The sequence below is a fragment of the Bacillus rossius genome, chromosome 1 (assembly GCF_032445375.1).
Source record: "Bacillus rossius redtenbacheri isolate Brsri chromosome 1, Brsri_v3, whole genome shotgun sequence".
Classification (NCBI taxonomy): domain Eukaryota; kingdom Metazoa; phylum Arthropoda; class Insecta; order Phasmatodea; family Bacillidae; genus Bacillus; species Bacillus rossius.
In genome coordinates, this window is record NC_086330.1 from 106,464,360 (window position 1) to 106,484,147 (window position 19,788).

The 19,788-nt window shown below is 37.7% G+C and overlaps 2 protein-coding genes and 1 long non-coding RNA gene across 3 annotated transcripts in view; 2 read left to right on the top strand and 1 right to left on the bottom strand.

The window, feature by feature from the left end:
- The window catches only part of LOC134541540 (uncharacterized), a 120,155-nt gene extending 108,812 nt beyond the window's left edge, over positions 1–11,343 (bottom strand). The window contains exon 1 of the mRNA XM_063385058.1: positions 11,064–11,343. Within this exon, the coding sequence (XP_063241128.1) occupies positions 11,064–11,090 (27 nt within the window). The 5' untranslated portion in view covers positions 11,091–11,343. The remainder of the gene's footprint in view (positions 1–11,063) is intronic.
- LOC134529414 (uncharacterized) lies at positions 6,988–9,158 on the top strand. The gene is made up of 2 exons (XR_010074566.1): positions 6,988–7,289; positions 7,817–9,158. It is a non-coding gene; the product is annotated as an uncharacterized LOC134529414 (long non-coding RNA).
- A 207-nt stretch (positions 11,344–11,550) lies between the features above and the next one.
- LOC134541556 (uncharacterized) overlaps positions 11,551–19,788 on the top strand; it is a 28,417-nt gene continuing 20,179 nt past the window's right edge. Inside the window, exons 1-3 of the mRNA XM_063385070.1 lie at positions 11,551–11,900; positions 17,917–18,059; positions 18,487–18,676. Of these exons, the coding sequence (XP_063241140.1) occupies positions 11,719–11,900; positions 17,917–18,059; positions 18,487–18,676 (515 nt within the window). The 5' untranslated portion in view covers positions 11,551–11,718. The remainder of the gene's footprint in view (positions 11,901–17,916; positions 18,060–18,486; positions 18,677–19,788) is intronic.

Genomic DNA, 19,788 nt, shown 5'->3' on the forward strand with positions numbered 1-19,788 from the left:
TAATAGAATGAATGAAATAATGAATGAATAAATGAATCAAATAATGAATGACTGAAATTATGAATGACTGAAATAATGAATGAAATATTGAATAAATGAATAAACTGATGACTGGATGGATGGATTAGATTTTAACGTCTTGCCGACATCAAGCAGGGTTCAAAACACAGTTACTTCAGCCAAACTCCCACATTTATCCTTGTTTTTCTTGTACCACCTAACATTTTTTCCTCTCTTATCAGTCTGTCTTACAAGATAATACATATTACACTACACATTATTAACAAAAGACATTTCAACAAAAATGCACAACATGCACAATTATCTATAAAATGGTTTTTTCTTGAACAAAATATAGTTTCCACTGTTATCATTTTTATCTACACTACATCACCAGCACTGCCTGCATGTCAAAATATTTGTTCAAGTCTAGAGCTTTACTCAACCAAGTTATTATTTTTTTTTAAAAAAATGAATAAGAAAAAACTTTTGATTGGAACAGAATTACGTGCAAGTTACATAATTGCGTGAATTTAATCTTGAATTTTTCGAAAGTTTTTGATGCTGCTCCCAGTAGAGTGTCCAAATTGTGGTGGCTAGCTCAAGTAGTGAGGAGTTACCACAACTGTTGGATAGACCTTTTCTTTTAAAACACTGCTTCCTCCCTTAAGCACTCATCCCAGTATGCCCATAGCCTGTCTGCTCTTCCTAACAACCTTCTCCACTTGCTACCTCCACCACAGATATTTTTGCAGCACTATCCCTAGGTTTTTATAGTTTATAGCCTCACCTATTACAAATCCCCTTCAATGGTAGATCCTCTTAACAACATTCTTTTCCCTAAACAGTCATCTGCAAAGTCTCATGTGCCCTTTTATTTCCTCCCCTAAATCATTCAACAAGATGGTGAAGAGCAGAGGGCTGAGCACACTGCCCTGCGGCACCCCTGACATGACACTTCTCTTCTCAGACATCTCATCCTCCACACATACCTTCTGTGTCCTGTTCCTAAGGAAATCACCAATACACTCCACCGCCCTTACGACCCCCTCCACTCTTTTCATCAATTTCTCATGTACACCTTATCAAAATCTATGAAACAGGCATCGATCAGCTGTCCCATATCTACTCCCTTCACCAACTCTCCAGCTCGCCCGCCAGCTATGTAGCCTCTTCGCAAACCATGTTGCCTCTTGTCTAGCCACTACCTCCTGTCCATATTCCCTACAATATACCTGTGCAGTAACCTATCCATGATCCTTCCTACTGCTGATGTAATACTAACTGGCAAATAGCTTGTTGGATTCTCTTTATTGCCCCCCTTTTTATATATAGGTACACTCACCGCCTCCTTCCATTCCTGCAGCAAATTACCCTCCTCTAGTGATATGCTGAATATTACCCTCAGGTTATTTTCCATTAATTCTCTCCACAATTTTACTAGTCCATTCCGTATGCCATCCTTGCCTATAGCTTTCCTAATGTCTAGCCCTTTCATTATCTTCTTGATTTCTTCTTTCCTAACCCTCAACTGTTCCTCAAATTGCTATGTACCTTGCTCTTTCCTTATCCCTTCCCACTGGTTTACTGCTTTGCCAACATGTTTGTCTTCTCCTAGTATCCCACCACAACTTCCCCCTCCTGATACTAACTATTGGTATCCCTGCCTCTGTGCCCTTCGTATTCCTGACAAACCCGTACAACTTCTGCCAGTTTCCCTTGATTCTCTGCGCCATCAAATCTCTGAAATATGTTTCCTTTGCTACCTTCATTTCTGTATTCAACTCTTTTCCGATTTGCTTTAATCTGTCCAATACTATCTCCTTTCCCCTCTATCTACCCAATGCATATAAACTCCTCTTTATTTTTAATTTTATAATTTCCCTGCCATAATAAGGTGGCCACCTCCCACAATGGTCATTTTCCTAAGTACATGTTGTTCGAGTGCACCTTCTACAATATCCTTAAATCCTCCCCACACATATACACACACACAGTTCCTGTTTGCTATTACACTCCATCCACTGGTCAAATCTCTCCTCTAAATACTCCTCCACCCTTGTTTGTATTTCCCTCCCATTAAGCCATATTGATCTATCTCTGCTTTGCGTGACCACCTGCTCCAAGCAAATATCTAATAGAGGTATATCAAAGTCACTTATCCCTTCCACCATTATATTGGGTGGCGAGCTCCTCATGTTTGACAAGTACCACATCTAATAATGTTCCTTCTGCTCCTCCACCCATCCTTGTATTCCCCAGTACCATTTGGTTTAGATCCGTATTCACTGGTTTGGTTGCCCTCCACAGCCCCAAAAAGCCCACTAGCTCCTTACCACACTCCCACTGAACCCCTGGGAGGCTTAGGTCACCCACTACCAATATCAGGCTGTCCTTCAACATATCCTGCTTCAGTAACATCTCCACTTCCGTTCCTATGTCTCCAGCGGCCTGTACACAGCAAACAGCTGCATTATCCTCATTTCCCTGTAATCTCCAGATGAAACATCTCTTCCTTTACCCCTTTATGTCTCCAGCTCTCCCCGTATGAACACCATTCATTACCCCTGCTCCTATCCTATTTCTGTCCTTTCTGAATATTTTTTATCCCCTACCCATATTTCCCTGGCTGCAACTTCCCCATCCCACCATGTCAATAGCTACCATTGTCTTACCCCCTTACAGCTCAACTACTGACCATAGTTTTACTTTGTTCAAGACACACCTACAATCAACTACCATTAAACTTACACTTCCCCCTTTCTGCCTTCCCTCTTCTCCTATCTCTGCACAGCCCCTCAGCCCCTACCTTGCTCCTGCATTTCTCTCCCCCTCCCTTGTTTCATTACCCCAGCCTCCCTTCTCACCTCTCCCTTCTCCCACTTTTCCTTTCTACTAACTATATCCTACCTTTCACCTACCTCCTACCCTATTTCCTTTCACAGCATTTCCTGTTCTTAAGCCCTTGTTCAACACCTGCATTAGAATTTTCCCACCTTTCCTATTCAAATGGATCTGGTCCCTTGCTATGTGCTGCAACTGAATCCGGCTCCTGGCACTGACATATTCCACTCCCCACTCCTGACATTACTTCAACATGATAGCACCCACAGCCTTGAGTTTTTTGAGATGGATACCTCTCCTTGGTTACTACCCACTCAATAATTGTCACCCCTGATTTTTTTTCTAATTTCAAGGAGCATTCCTTGTATGTCATCCTTGAATTTGCCTTGGCCTCCCTCCCTTATTAGGTCATATATACCCACATGTGCATTTATCTGCCTGACTCCTTCCAGCTGGCTTTCCTTTACTCTGCACTGCACATCTACAAACAGTTCCCCACGCCTCATCGCCCAGTAAGCCCCCCACAGGTTGACGTAACTCCACATTGCGTCCTTGAATAACACTACTGTTTCCTTGCCTGCTCGCTTCCTTTTAATAGACCCCTGGTGACTAGCCTCTGTTACCGTTAATTATCGGACGTCGCAGCTTTTTAGAGCGGAAAGGAAAAAAAATTGGAAAACATATCTACCACACACTACACATGTCCCTAAATTTATCCGGAAGAGAAGGATTCTTAATTCTTACTAGTTTGTGAAAAAATATAGTTTATAGCTTACATTACTATACCATCATTGGATGTCGTGACTTCGGGGAACGAAAAGTAAATAAAAATGAAAAATATATCATTCAAGTACTAGAGACGTCCCCAAATTTACCCTAAAACATGGTTTCTTAATTCCTACTGGTTCGTGAAAAATAACAGTTTAAAGCTTACATCACATTACCTGGTTTCTAACACTGCCACCGCCAGTCACTGTTAACCTGCCTATGTGTATCTCTTTGTTTAGCACAACTGTAGCCAACTATGGAAAAAATATTGTCATATAATACCGAATTATAATTGTAAGTCGAATAAAAAGGATTTTTTTTTTAACCTACAAACATAATTCTTTTTTATTTCATAACTTCTTTTACGTGCAGGATCTTCCAAAGTACTGAACTAAAACAGCAAGCATCATGTAACATAGGATCAGGCCCACTGGATCATTCCATCAGGATCTTTTGACATACTGAATTAAAACAGCAAGCATCATGTACAACAGGATCATGCATCAGGATCAAGCCTTCAGGATCCAGGGATAAACTTGGATACATGAAACACCAGCCATAATGAACACAGAATATATGACGGGTGTAATCAAACTGGGTCACCTCAATCTAAAAGGTATGCGTGAACTAAAAGATGGTTTGGCAACTGGTATCAAGATCTCTGGGGCAGGAGTTGAGCCATGTATACCTTGTATTGAAGGTAAACAGTGCAGAAAACCATTCCGAAGTAACCTAGCTAGAAAAAGCTCTCAGAAACTTGAAACTTGAGTTAATTCATAGTGACCTGTGTGGCCCCATGAGTGAGGAGTCCTACAATGGAGCAAAATACATGCTGATATTTGGTTACGATTTCTCTCGGAAAATATTTGTATATTTCCTAAAAAACAAATCCCAAGTGAAGGATATATTTGTGGAGTTTAAGCTGCAAGTTGAGAAGGAAACTGGGCTCCAAATCAAGATACTAAGAACCGACAATGGACGAGAATATACAAAAAAAAATTTGACTAATTTGCTGAAAGAAAATGTAATCAGACATCAGACCACAGTTCCATACTCTCCAGAGCAGAATGGGGTGGCAGAACGTGCCAACAGATCAATTTGTGAAAAGGCTCGTAGCATGATGCAGGATGCCAACTGCCCCAAGGAACTTTGGGCTGAAGCTTGCAACACAGCGGTATATCTGTAAAACCGATCACCTCATGCTTCAGTGATTAGCTCCATACCAGAAGAGTTGTGGACAGGGAAGAAAGTGGACCTTAGTCACCTGCGTGTGTTTGGATGCAGAGCATATGCACGTGCCGAAGGAGAAGCGAACAAAGTGGGATGCCAAAAGCAGAGAACTGGTTTTTATTGGCTACTGTGAATATTCAAAAGGATACCGCCTTTTTGACCCTGGGAAGCCATCACGGGTGATAAAAGCGAGAGATGTTGAATTCCTAGAGCATTCAAGTTACTATAGAAGGAAAGACAAGACCATGGACCATCAGGATGAAACTAGCACACCTGAATTCATCCCACTGCAAACAATTAAAAACAGTGTCCCTATTGTGAAAAATGATGAAGTTTATGAGCATAAGCTTGAAACAGGGGACTCATCTGATGCAGATGGTGACTTCCTAGGCTGGGATAACCCTGCAGAAACAGAAAATGTGCAAGGAAATTCATCAAACCTAGAGAATGAATGCCCAAAAGAAATGGAACCAAGACATACTGTCCGATAAAGGCAAAATAAACATTTTCCAGATCACCTCATGTATCAGGCAATGTCGAGCAAGAAAGAGAATATACCTGAACCCAGGAATGTAGAAGAAGCCTTGAATGGGGAATTCAGGAAAGAATGGCTAGCTGCTATGAATAATGAACTCAAGTCGTTACTGGAAAACAACGCATGGGAATTAGTGAACAAACCTGACAACCAAAAGGTCATCGGATGTAAGTGGGTATTTAAAGTGAAGAGGGAACCTGACAGAACTAAAAACAGATTCAAGGCACGCCTGGTAGCAAAAGGATACAATCAGCAACATGGAATTGACTATGATGAGACATTTGCAACAGTAGTCAGATATGCTACGATCAGGATGTTGCTTGGAGTAGCGGCACAACTTGACCTTGATACTGACCATCTTGATGTATCTACGGCTCTTCTGAACGGTGAGCTAGAGGAAAAAGTATACATGTCCCAACCAGAATATTTTGTGTCACAAGGAAATGAAAACAAAGTTTGTCTTTTAAGGAAAGCCGTGTACGGGTTGAAACAAGCAGCTAGGGCGTGGAACAAGAAAATTCATGAAGTACTCCTTGGTTTAGGCTTGAAACAAAGCTTGCATGAACCATGTTTGTATTACAGGACATCAAACAAGAACTATTTAATTGTTGCTTTGTATGTCGATCACTTCCTTATCATGTCTTCAAACAAATCTAAAAAGGATAACCTAAAATCAGAACTGATGACCACTTTCTAGATGAAAATCTGGGTGATGTGAAGCACTGCATTGGGATGAATGTCAGCAGGAACAGAAGCACGGGGATTATTCAAATAAGTCAAGAACACTACAAAGGTTGGAAAAAAAAAAGTTTGGAATGGAGGAGTGCAAGCCAGCAGGAACTCCAATGGAGAAGGACCTGACACTCCTAACAGGTGGTGTCAACTTGAAAAACCCTAGCATACCTTTTCAGAACTTAATAGGGTGTCTGATGTATCTAGCAGTCTGCACAAGGCCAGACATTTCCCACTCAATCAGTGTAGGTATTAAGCCAATTTAATAACTGCTACTCAGAGGAACACTGGAAGTGTGCAAAGCGGGTGCTCAGGTATCTAAAGGGAACCATCAACTACTGTTTGAAGTATTCCAACACCACTGAACATCTAACAGGATTTGTTGATGCAGACTGGGCTGGTGATGCGAATGACAGAAGATCCTACACCGGTTATGCATTCAAGCTTGGAAATGCAGCAATATCATGGGAAAGTAGAAAGCAGAGAACTGTGACACTGTCTAGCACCGAAGCAGAATATATGAGGCTGTCTGATGCAACAAAGAAAGCCATATATGGGTGATTCTACAAATATGGGAATATTCATGTCTTAAAGTAATTTAAGCCTCCATTACACAATGTTATAATATTGGTTTTCCCCCACAGTTAGGTTTTAGTTTATACTGCCTTTTTCAAAAATTTAATTCTCCAAAATATATTTATTTATTAAAAAAAAAAATTTAAATTCCTAAAATGTCATTCACATGTCCTGTCCCATTCACGTAATTTTTCACAGATTTCTACTGGAAATTATCTGTTTTCTGTTAATATTATTATTTATTTTCATTTAAAATGATCCTATAAAGAGAATATTAACTAAACAAACTATGAAAGGGCAAAAAACTATTTTAAAATTAATATAGTGATTGTCCTAGGGATTTTTGGTCATTAACATGTCTGAAAAGAAGATTTTTTTTTACTAAGAAAGGAAATTTGTTATGTCTGGTTACACTGCCTGAAAACCAACATGGATGTCTCTTCTTAACTAGCGCAAGTTGTTGCTGACTGTATTTCAAGAACTGTGTGTTTTAACTACCAACTTTAATCTATTTTGAAGATGAGAGCTTTTATTTACTATCATTAACATGGTTTATTTTAATAGCTAAATATGAAATATAACTGATTTTGGATAATACTTCTGGGTAAACCTTCCAGTTGAAGGCATTTGGCCAAATTTTTACATAGTTGCCTTATAAACTGGCTTGTGTAGAAGCATTAAACAGCCATTTTGTCATTCACATGGCTGGTTTGCTATGTCATCCACATGCCTCAAATTTGGGCATGTGAATGACTTATAAGCTATGCGAATGACATTTTCACAATTGTAGCCTACTATTATGTACTATAAAGTATAAAAATGGCTTTGTGTGTGTGTGCATGTGTTGGTGAGTCAAGGATGTAATGCCTTAATTCAGTTTTATATCAATTTTAAGATTTTATGTGTACAGTGTATATAAAATTAAAAGTGAACAGTATTTTAATTTACAAATAATGAGTAAACCTTCCTCTTATGACAACTGATTACAAATGCCATTTGATTTACCTGTGCAAATAAAAATAATTTTGTTCATTGTTAATCATAAAAAAAAATTTGTAATCAATTCTTACTTGTCCTATCACTCATGTACTTTATATTGGATGCAATACACTAAACTAAACTTTTTTTCAGGACGTGGAAAACATGCCTAAAAAAAAGCTCACAGAAAATGAAAAAAAAAAAAAAAGAAGAAAATTGAAAGAAAGGGAGAGAAGAAAGAAGTTGAGTGAAGATCCACAAAAAATGAGCAACATAAATTAAAAGAGAAGCAGGGGTACATAAAAAACAAAGAAAAAGGTGTAGGTAATTTAGTAAAGGACATGTCTCATAGAGAGCTGAGGAACAAATGCAAAAACTGGAAAAGAAACAGCTGCATACAGAAAGAAAAAGCAAGGTTTGCAAAAATTTTTCAAGATTCACCTCCAGAAAGTGATTTAGACACTGTCTCTCACCATTCAAGGGAAGAAAGTTTGCAGATAGATCATGAAGTGCCACAAAATATTGAACTTTGCAGCAGCACCAGATGTTCTGAAAAAATACTTTTGTTAACTACACCCAAGAGAAGGAATTTTGTGCATGATCAAACCACCTATTCCAGCATCATCAACCAAATTCAAAGTGCCTGAAAAATCAAAAATTGATAAACTCTGTAGTGAAGTACTGCGAAGACCCTAAGTGTTAAACTAAATTTAAAATTTGTGAAAGTGTAAAAACCTTATGCTAAATTTCAAGTTTGTTTCAGAGTATAATTAAAACATTTTATATTAATCAATCAAATTGCATTTAATTTTGTATTTGCTATATATCTGATCATTCACATGCTCATGAATGTCATTAACATGCCCATGTGTCATTTACATGGTTATGAAAGTATACAAAAATAAAAACAAAAACATATAAAAATATTTAAGCTTTGCTGATACCATGCCATAATTATGTACCTCTTAAAGTATTAAAATTATTTTTTTGGAAATTTTAAAACGTATTTGACATTTTGATTTTTAGGTATACAGAAATATCCTATAATTATAGAATCACCCATATCCACAAAGCCTAATGGAAGAACTCTTTGGTGAAGTACATTGTGTGAAACTATTTAATGACAAGTCAGCTCATAAGCTTTGTATAAATCCAGTGTACCACAGTCGAACTAAACACATTGACGTGAGACACATTTCATCAGGGAAGCTGTTGAAAACAGGAAGGTTGAAGTAATATATCTGCCAAGCAACAGCATGACTGCGGATGTGCTAACAAAGGCGCTGCATAAATCTCATCATGAGAACTGTGTGCGTGGACTGGGACTTGACGTCATCAAGTAATTTTTTTTTGTGTGTCTGCTGCTTGATTATGGGGAAGTGTTGTTTTTGTTATCAAGCAGCAGTTGGCAAAACTGCATCGGAAGCGGGAACAGTAGTGTGCTGTTATGTTTACATGATGTAAAAGCGTTGTGTAGTAAAAAGATGCAATGTTATATCCAGTCTATCCTTATGAAAATCTAACACAATGTGACTCAAAACAGTACGTACTTTAAAATTTAAAGATTATGCAATGTAACAAAACAAAACATTTCGTAATACAAATACTTATTATAATAAAACAAACATGAAATACAAACATTAAAAATTCCTTACAACTGCAGTACAGTCATTATTTAAACAAATTTTATTATTACAACAACACTTACATTGACAAATGTTCACCAAAAAAAATTAAAAAAAAAACAACATAGGAAAACATAAACAATGAATGTTGGTGAATGTGTGAATACATAGGTATTTTAATGTAAACTGTAAACTAATTTTTCACAAACTAGTAGGAATTATGAAACCATCCCTTGGAAATAAACTTAGAGACATATGTAGTGTGTGAAAACCATGTTTTCAGATTGTTTCTTTCCATTCTAAAAAAGCAGCGACGTCTGATAATTACCCTGTTAACAATTCTACTTACCTCTGCCCGCCTAGCCTCCCTCCGGCTACCTCGGCCCATTTTCTTGTCTCCACCCTCATTTCTGCCATTCTTACGTACCACTGAGATTCCTTCCATTTTTTTTACACGTCACTGCTACTTTCCCCTTCGAATCTATCTTTCCATAGCTGCACCTCTTCCTCCAAAGCACCCTTATTTATGCCTCCTCAGTTTGGTGAGTTCTTTCTCCAGTTCCCTAACCTTGTCATTCTGCTAACAGTCTGGCAATCTCCTTCCACCCATCTTCAAGATATCCCCTTAACTTCTACACCTCATTCTGCAAATCAGCCTCCTTACTCCCACTTTTATCCAGCGCCTCCCATTCTGCTCCCCTTTCTTTAACCCCCACTGCATCACCTTTTTATTTTCACCATCTTCTCCTCTAGCCTATCAATCCTGCTTGTTTTCACCTTTCTTTCAAAGAAACCAACCTTTCCATTAATGCTGTTTCTTTGCACTAAACACACATCAAGATTTCATCCTTCCATTTCCTTACCTTAGATTCCACCTACTTCCGCACCACCATTCCTACAACCACTCTCTCACAAAGCAGATTCCACAGCCATTCTCTTCCCTCATTTTCAGTCTGTTCTAAGCCCCTTTCCATTATCTGTATTTGACACCCACTACCTTCCTCAGTTTTCCCAAGCAAGGTAATCATATCCGTTTTGCATTTATCCTTGTTACCTCCCTCATTTTGCCACATTTAGCTTTTTTCTGCGATGCACAGATCACATACACAGTCCTTGGCTTCAAGACTCTCTAAACCCTCAGTGACTCCTTGGCATTCCATGTGGAACCATTCATCACACTCATTGCACTTCACGCCACTCTCTGAGCAGAAAGGAATGACTAAATACTGTTAAAACTACCACAACTTTCACAAGTAAAATGATTATTCAAAACAACAGTGTACTCATTTACAATGCATGAAAACAATGAACAAAAACCATTTAAAAAAACACATATTTTTGGCACACTATAAATACTGCGCTCTGGTGACTACTTTAGAAAACAATATACTTGGACATCGCAATAGTACACAGCAGGGCAGTTTGTGCGTGCGACAATGTGATGTCACTCACATTAGGATAAGCACACGGACCGCCCACAATATCAGACTCGTTGACGGGCCTATAAGGTGGAAAGAGATGAATGGGGCAAGGACATCCACGAGACAACTAAGGACAAAGAGAACGAAAGGGGGTGGAAAACACCTTGCAGCAGAGGGAAGCTCAACTCCAAGTGACATCGAAATTCCAGTATATATTTTGGGAAATCATGGAAAAAAGGAATCAGGATAACCGTTCAGGGATTCAAACCCGGATCTACTGGAATATGAGTCCAGTGATTGCGCCATCTCACTTCATTAATATATATATTCCAGGAACGCTACTATAATACTCACCTGATTATTCATACTTAAAAACGTCATAGATGTAGGTGACTAATTATGGCATGCCAGATAAAACTTGTCCGGTCACAACGTACACCGCGTTCTTGTCAAAATTTGGCGTCCGATACCCAAAATATTCGCCAAAAATGGTCGGTACATATTTTATTAACATGACAACAAGTCCCTTTGCAAATCAGTTCATGTTTTGGTGTAGAGGAATAAATTAAATACAGGTCGTATTGCTATGACTGGCCTTTGTTATTATTTTCAAACCCCTACATTTTTCAGACCTACTTTGTTTTCTTTATTTCCGCCAATATTTTGATTTTGATGTTGGTAAAAGATAGAATAATAATGTTTTAACGAAATTATTGAAGTTAAAAATATATTCACTAGCTGTTTATCAATCATTCAATATTTATATTTTTATATTTTCATATAATTTTGATACTAGTGCTTTTTCAAAATGTAAACAAAATTATTTTAAACCTGTTTCCTTGGTTATACTGGTAATTCTTAAAGTTGAAAACAAGACACGTGTGTCGGGTATTATTTAAGTTGGATTATTCGTGATGTGAATTTCGTCTTTTATGGCCCGTTCTGAAGTTATTAATGATATGTTAATTTTGTGATTATTTTTTTTAACAATATTTGAAACACGAACAATATGCAGCCAGTTGTAGCGAGATTAAGTGAAGCATATCTAAAAGAACTAGCAGGTCGTAAGGATACTTATGTTCATTGCAAATGTATCAACCGTCACATTATTATTGAACCATCTGGACTAAGTGACATTAAAGCAGCTGTTCGTAAAAATTTGGATGCCATTGTAAATAAATATGATCAAACGTAAGCCGTCTTTGCAGAGTATAGGTTATGTAGGAATAGTTTTAGTTCTTATCAAGTCATATACACACATTTAAATATTTATGCTTTTAGGAGTTCTATATATGCTAGCCTTACTCTCTAGTTAAATATAGTGATTACAATATGTACACTGATCATATACATACAATAAAATATTGGCAATTGTAATAGTATTTAATTTTTTAATTGTCCAAGTAATTGCAGTATTCATGAATTGCCTACTAAGTTAGTGTAATTAGCTAATGTTTCTTTAATTTATATTACCTCCAGCTGTTTGCTAAGTCTTGCATAGAATTATCATCAAGATCACTGAACTATTTCTATAGTTTGTAAGTGGTTCTTGTTACATAACTGCATGTTTTAGGATATTATAGTATCTCAATTATGTCACAGTTATTATTATTTGAATGTTTACTTATTAACGATCAAGATAAACATTGACTTTTAGCTGTTTTATGATTGAAAGAATTAATTCAGACACTACAGTAACTGGGGGTACTTATCCAAACAATCCATGCCAATATTATCTATAATCTGTAAAACTGATATCACTATCAATACTATATTTTTACTGCTTATTATGGGACAATTAGCTAATCTGGATTCTTGATTTATAGAACAAAATCCAATTTTCACCATTCTCATTTTTCATGTTACTTGATTTAACAATATAGCATAGGAAAAACAACTACTTACAACCACATCCACTGGTCTCACCAGCATCACATCTAGCAGAGTTCCATTTTCCTCCTCCCCTCTACTGTTATCCTTTCTGGTGTTCTCCATCACCATCAGCTTCAGTCCTCTGTTTACCATTTGAGGTGTTCATCTCTGCTTCCGTCCCCCCACACCACCTCGGGCAAGTTTAGGTCTCCAGCTACCTTCACCCAACTCTCCTTTCCTAGTCTATCCAGTCTATTTCTAAGCTCTAGAATGGTCCTTCCCCTTGCCCTGGTGGCCTATATACAGCCAGTACCTATATATCCTCTCTCATATCTAACACTTCTGCTTGATCACTCACCCGTTCAATCCTACCAGTAAGTTCTTCTTGCAAGAATAGCATCACCCCCCCCCCCCTTCAATCCTTTGTATTCCTGTCCCTTCAAATACCTCATAGTTAGCCCTCCTTCGTTCTCCATCCCCAAATTCCTCATCCAACCATGTCTCTACCGCTACGACAATATCGGCTTCATATGACTCAACTATGCTCCAAAACATGTCCTAACTTCCTATACACACTTCTACCGTTTATCACTAACACCCTCACATTTTCACTGCCTCGTCACGCTTTTGCTCTTTCATTTTCACTTCTCCCCACCACCTATTTTTGCCTCTTCCTGTCCCCACTTCTCCGCTTCCCCAATGGTACCTATTCTCTTTTTCCTACTGCTCTGTCTTCTTTCAAGATGACCTTCAGAAACCTTGACAGCTTCTCCTGCCCTTTCATATATAGATGTGTTCCATCTCCACTAATATCATTCTCCTACGTGCACCACCCTGTTTGCCTCCCCCACACATCTTGAGGAAACTCCTTTCCTCGTAGAACTCCATTTATTGTTAGGTACATCCCCTGCCCCTGTTTTTTCTTGCTTCCTTCACTATCTTTCCCATTTTCTCATTCCATATCTTTTACCACCTCCCTGTACACTAAATAAGTCTCCCACTCCCCTGGATAATTACAGATCTTATACATTCCTCCCGCCTCATGCTTCTTATTACATCGGTCAAGTCCCCCATGTGCCTGCCACCTTTGTACGTGTGGTTCTTCATCCCTGTTCCCTTAATCTCGACTCACCTCGTCATAGAGTCTCCGATCATTAAAATGTTTCCTTTTCCTCTCATTTCCTCCCTTCTCTCTGCTGGGGGTTTCCCTTTTCTCCAACTGTTTATCCCTCCTCCCTGGTTCTGACCCTCTACTACTACTCCTCCTCTACTACCGCATTTCCCCTCCCCACCTCATCCGTCCCATTACTCCTGGTTCCAGGCCTCTGCCCAGCAATCACCCCTCACCCACCTGTCTGTCCCACCGTTTCCCCTTCCCACTACTTCCAATCACTATTTCTCTCCTCTACTTCTAAACTCCCACTCTCCCTCCTTCCCCCTTCTGCCGCTCCAGTCTTCCTACCCACCACTTCTGACTCGCTAATCCTCTGTTACCCCTTGTCTTTTCCAGGTCCTATACCACTTGCGATTCAGCCCTTCCCCAATTTTCTCCCTTTCTTCCAACAACCTCAGTTTCCCCCATTTCTGTCTTTCCCTTTCTCTCTTTTGTTTTTATTTTCTTTAAGTTTTTCCTTCTTTATTTCCTGCGGCAGCTTGTCTATCACTGAGGCTAATGCTCTACTACTATTCTCACCCTGTTTCTCTTGTTGCTCCACTCTGTTGTTACCCCAGCTTGCTTCTGGATGTCGAACATGTTTCCCGCCAGCAATTTCATCATTTGTCCTAGCTTCCTTACTTCCTCCTCCATTTTCTCCTTCCGCTTTTCCCTCCCTGCCTTCAATGTGTCCACTTCCCTTCTGTTGCCATTTATTAGTCTTTCCAGGTCTCTTCCTCCCAGCTAGCTCCCTTTCTACTTCCTCCTTCCATCTGTTCTACTCTCATATGTTTTCTTTCCTCCCTCCACAATTTTTCCATTTAAATTTTACTTTAGCCAGTCCTGCATCGCTCTCCAGTTGGTTTTCACTGCTCCCCTTAACCTCTCTACCTCCTGCCTCTTTCTCTCTCTTCGAGCCCCTTGTGGGTGTCTGTGTTTATTTCTTCTTCCTCCTATCCCTCTACATCACCCTTGTCTTCACACCATTTCATTTTCTACAAGTCCACTCACCCGCATCCTCTCTTAGCTGTTTGTACTCAACTCTACTTATTCCCTCACATTTTGTGTGATACCAGTCCACAAACCTATCACATTGTAATCCTTGCTCCTTTACCATACACACTTTTTTCCAACCCCCGCAACATACCTTAGGAGACATGGCATCCTTGCCACCAGATTTTACCCTCATCCCTTTGTGCATGTCCACGTGCTTACCACCAAGCTTTGCCTGGCTTCCCCGCACTTCACTCTCCGAGCCTGTCTGTTACTACGAACGTCGCTGCAGAACTCTTTACACACACATCCACTGACAATCACCCTCTACACCAATATTTATTTCATTTAATTTTAATTTCACTCCACCGGCATCACACTCGCCTGCTATGTCTCTAAACTCAACGACCACCCCATCTTTCCTAATTTTTGTTTGGTAAACAGCGGGCTGAAATGATTTAGGTCTGTCCATGCTTGCTGTGTTATAGTAAAAGGTAAAGGTGGGGCTTTACTGCTCACAAAAAAGAATGCTTAATGAGGTTTGCCTGCTTAGCCCGAAATTGTGCCGTATGATGTTTGAAATGTAGGTTTTTACAAAAAAACTGCTTCACGTATGCACAAAAAAAATTTTCTTCACACTACTTTCATGATATTTGATGTTTGAAAAATATATATTTAAAACTTTTATTTTAATGGACATTTTCACTCTGGAATATTTTTCATCCTTGCATTTACTCCCTACCAAACCACCTGAAGGCAAATGTATTGCACATTGTCAAAAACTTTCCAGTGATACAGTTAGAGGGTTACTGAAAGTCTTGTAGGATCACGATGCCCACTCATTGCCTTGCACATAGAGACAACTTAGCACTTAATACGAGTGCTGGTGTCACCCTTGGCACTTCCTTGTTTCTGTACTAATGAAATTAGTACTAAGGACTAAAGATTAGCAGTATTCTAAAAATACTAAATGCCTTGTCATACTGTCAAACTTTACTTTCAACACCTTCTGATATATTTTGTTAAATAATGTTAGAGGGTTATGGTGAAACTAAAAACTATCACTAGCACAACTATGTAATGTTTGTTTGACAAGTTGGATGACATGAGTTTTCATTAAATATTGTGCATACAAGATGGTTTTTAAAATATGTTGGATGTTGGACGGAATCAGCCAAGCAGAATTGTGCCTAAAGAATGTGGAAATGGTGTCCATTTCTGTCTGAACAAATCTTTAAAAAGGCGAAGAACCTATGAGTGATTAAAAACTTTTTTAGTTTTTTTATTTACACATTCCGTTGAGCCTTGATTTTGGTTGATTCCAAAAGGTTATGGAAAACATAATTTACATACTATATACAGTTTACATATCCAAAACATGCTACAATCTAAAGTGATATATTGATACTCTGAAATATACATTCACAAGAAAGTAATACTTGCATAGCTTTGAAAATAATATTTTTCAGACATTTTTACATTAGTTTGTAAGATTAGCAAATATATATATAAATTTTTGTATACACACATTTGTTATAAATTGTAGCATGTTTAATATTTACAAGATATATACACTATGGCAGACCTGCCAACTCTCACGATTTTGGTGTGAGGCTCACGATTTTAAGGTCCATCTCACGCCCTCACGCCAAAATAGTGTTTCCTCACGATTTTTCGGGGCCCCAAGATTTTGTTTGTAAAAGTTACAAAACAAGTTTTACGAAAGCTTACACTAACGAGTTTCCATCAATACTCGAGTCACGTAAAGGAAGCAATTTTGCTTTTTGTAGCGTGTGCCGTACTGATTTTTCTATCTCGCATAGTGGAAGAGGAGACATTGTGCAACATGTCGCTACAAAAAAACACAACTAACACGTGAAGTGTATTGCTTCCAATAAAAAAATTAATTTTGCTGTGAACAGTGATAATAGTTAGAGACCCGTGAATTTCGAGGATTCAATGACCTCCAGGATAGACTCCAATATCCTCTACACACTCGGGCAAATGCCAACTGTTCATTGGCTGCTGACTTGTGAGTCGTCTCGACTGGGTGGCCTGTGATTCGACATTTCTATGAGTGAGGGTCTCTAATTGGCCCTCAGTCCTCCAGATTAACAGAGAACAAATGACTAAAGCAGCACTAAGGTATAATTATTTGAGTTTTAGCATAACACAAAATGAATCCGCGAAATTCACGGGTCTCTAATAATAGTGTTACACGAGCAGAATGTTATTTTACATCTTTTTTAGTTGCGGCCCTCCATGATCACTACACGACAGCGCTAAATTATGTTCAAAATTAAATCTGCAACCTAAAATTTGTTGAAATAAATTTTGAAGCAGAGACCATGTAACACATGTACAGGTATGTCACTTAAATTTAAAGATTCTCCTTTGGTTTTTTATATCTAACCTGTACATATGGGCCTGAAAATTATTATCGAGGGCCTCATTTTTTAAATTTGAATGTTGGCAGGTCTGACTATGGACTAAAACAAATATGATACACTTACTATGTTCTTGTGTAGTTTTATTTTATACTTAAGAAAAATTATAAAGGAGAAATAACTGGATGTTAATAGGAAAAATGTATGCAAAACAGTTTTCATACAAAAAGCAAATAACGATGTAGGTATAATTTTTGAAACCATTGGACATTAATTTTATTATGTAACATGTATGTTTTTAAATTATAGATGTTTTAAAAGTTAAAATAATTCACAGAAATCATTAAAAGTTCAAAATTTCCATTAATGACTATAATGCATTATATAATTTCAAAGTGAGATTAAAATTGATAAATTTGAGATATGTCTAGTTCTGACCAAAAATAAATTGTGATGGTGTGACATTATTTAAAACATATCATCAAAATAAAAAAAAAATTGAAAGCTATTGTTTCTCAGCAGAAATCACCCCTCCAAATCTAGTGTTAATTATGTAGTTAGAGACAAACATTTTGTAGTGTGACAAGAGTCCGACTATGGAATCTGGACAACTCGAAAATCAATTTGGTGGTGTGAGGTGGTTGAGTTCAAACCATTTCCTTTTGAGTGATAAGGATCATAGCCACTTGGTCTTTCAAAATTTTGTTCCATTAAATTAATTTTTTGCATTGATATTATTACTAAGCTATGAAATTATCACAAAACTATAAATTGTGATGCAGTCTTGCTTTTTTGTTTATAGGTTAGGAGGAATATTTTTGGGTTATTCCAACCTCAAGTTGATACAGAGCAAAGGTCTGATATCCTACGATGACAGCTTCGTTCATCTGGATATAAGCGCAGACTTTTATGTTTTTTCCCCTAAGGAAGGCAGCGTTCTCACAGGTGGGTCACTCCAACTTTGCCTTTAAAGTTATGTAGTAGTCCTGACACTAAAGAACACACATGGTGTCTACAGGTGAGGAAAGTCATAATTTTATTTCCTGCAGCCTTTTGCTAACAAGTATTTTGTTTTTTGATGCCTCACTTCAGTTTATAATTGTGTATTAAAATAATAATTATAATATAAATAGTTGGAGACTGTCAATGTGGAAATTATCTCTGAAAAGTTTTTAACCTTTTAACATAATCATCAGCATGTTTCTGTATATGGTTGATCAATATAATATTACTTTTAACTTTGCTTATTTTATTTTAAAAGAACTTTTGTGGTGTAAAAATGTTTTAACACATCCTGAAAGAGTCCTGAATTTGGTTCACCATGTATTTGCAGTCACTCAGACACAAGTTATGTCAGCTTTTTGCTTCGCAGGAGTGGTGACCAAGGCCATAAAAAATCACGTCGGCTGCTTGGTGCACAAAGTTTTCAATGTGTCTGTGACCAACGACACAGAGCAAGAGGATTGGTTTGGTGACACCGTTCAAGTTGGTCAAGAAGTTCAGTTTGAAGTGACTGTTCTTAAGATGAGTGGTCCGTTGCCATACATCCGAGGGAAGTTTAGGTGAGAACATAACACTGTACATAAGAACCTTATTTTTTACCCCTACCTATTTACACTTGCCTTTTAATCCTAACATTTTTTATATAGTTCTCTCTTTCACTCTTAGGTCTGATATTACCAAAAGCTGTTCAAAAAATTATACTATCAAGATTTTTTATTTATTTAAAGCATGCTGCAATAAATTCTCAGCAAAATAAGAGGTTAAATGATTTTTACTGCCTAAACTGGTTCTTCAAGATGTATTTTTTACTAGATTAGATTTCCCAAACACTGTTTGCAGAGCCAGATCTTCATGGGAACTTAGTTCTTTGGCCAAAGAAATGTATAATTGCCAGCCGTACTTCTAGCGATGGCTGCAATAACTGTGTGGTTGTTACACTTGTATCATTAGTTTTTTTTTTTTTTTTTTTTAATTTTGCAGTTGCTGTACATTTTTCTTGATTTTCCTTATAAAAAAAATTTTTTTTAAATAAACTCCTTTTGAAATTTAAATTGGATTATAAAATTCTCAGCTCGGTGTTGCGAATGTAAATTAAGTCCAGCATAATTGTGCTGTAATAAGTCAGTAAAAAAAATTGATTCTAAAATTATTAGAATCAGTGCAATAATTAAATTACATTACACCTATCCCTCACTTAGCACGACTAATTTGTTCTTAAAAATGCTCGTGTTATTCAAAATCGCGTGTTCTGAAGCATTAGTTTCCATAAATAGCAAGCTAATTTATTTAATGTGTTCCAAAATTATGCAGGAAAATATACTTTACGTTATATAAATGCGTTGAATAACACTCGACTATAAATATGTTGCACCATTTATCTTTATATGCCTCCTCCCATCACACTTTGTATGACAAATACACACAGCGTAACGGGAGATACGTGGTTATGTACTTTATCGTCAGTCGGCTCAGTGACTTGCCCGTCCGGGCGTGACCTTCAACTCACGTCGCGTACCTTTCCAAACCATCCTTTACTGACAGTGAAACCGATATTACTGTCCGGATACTTACATTTTTATTTTTAAAAAATTAAAGTGCTTATTCACGTATCACCACCTGGTTCACACCAATCCTGTCTGGCCAATGATTTTTTTTTTCATTGGAACATTCA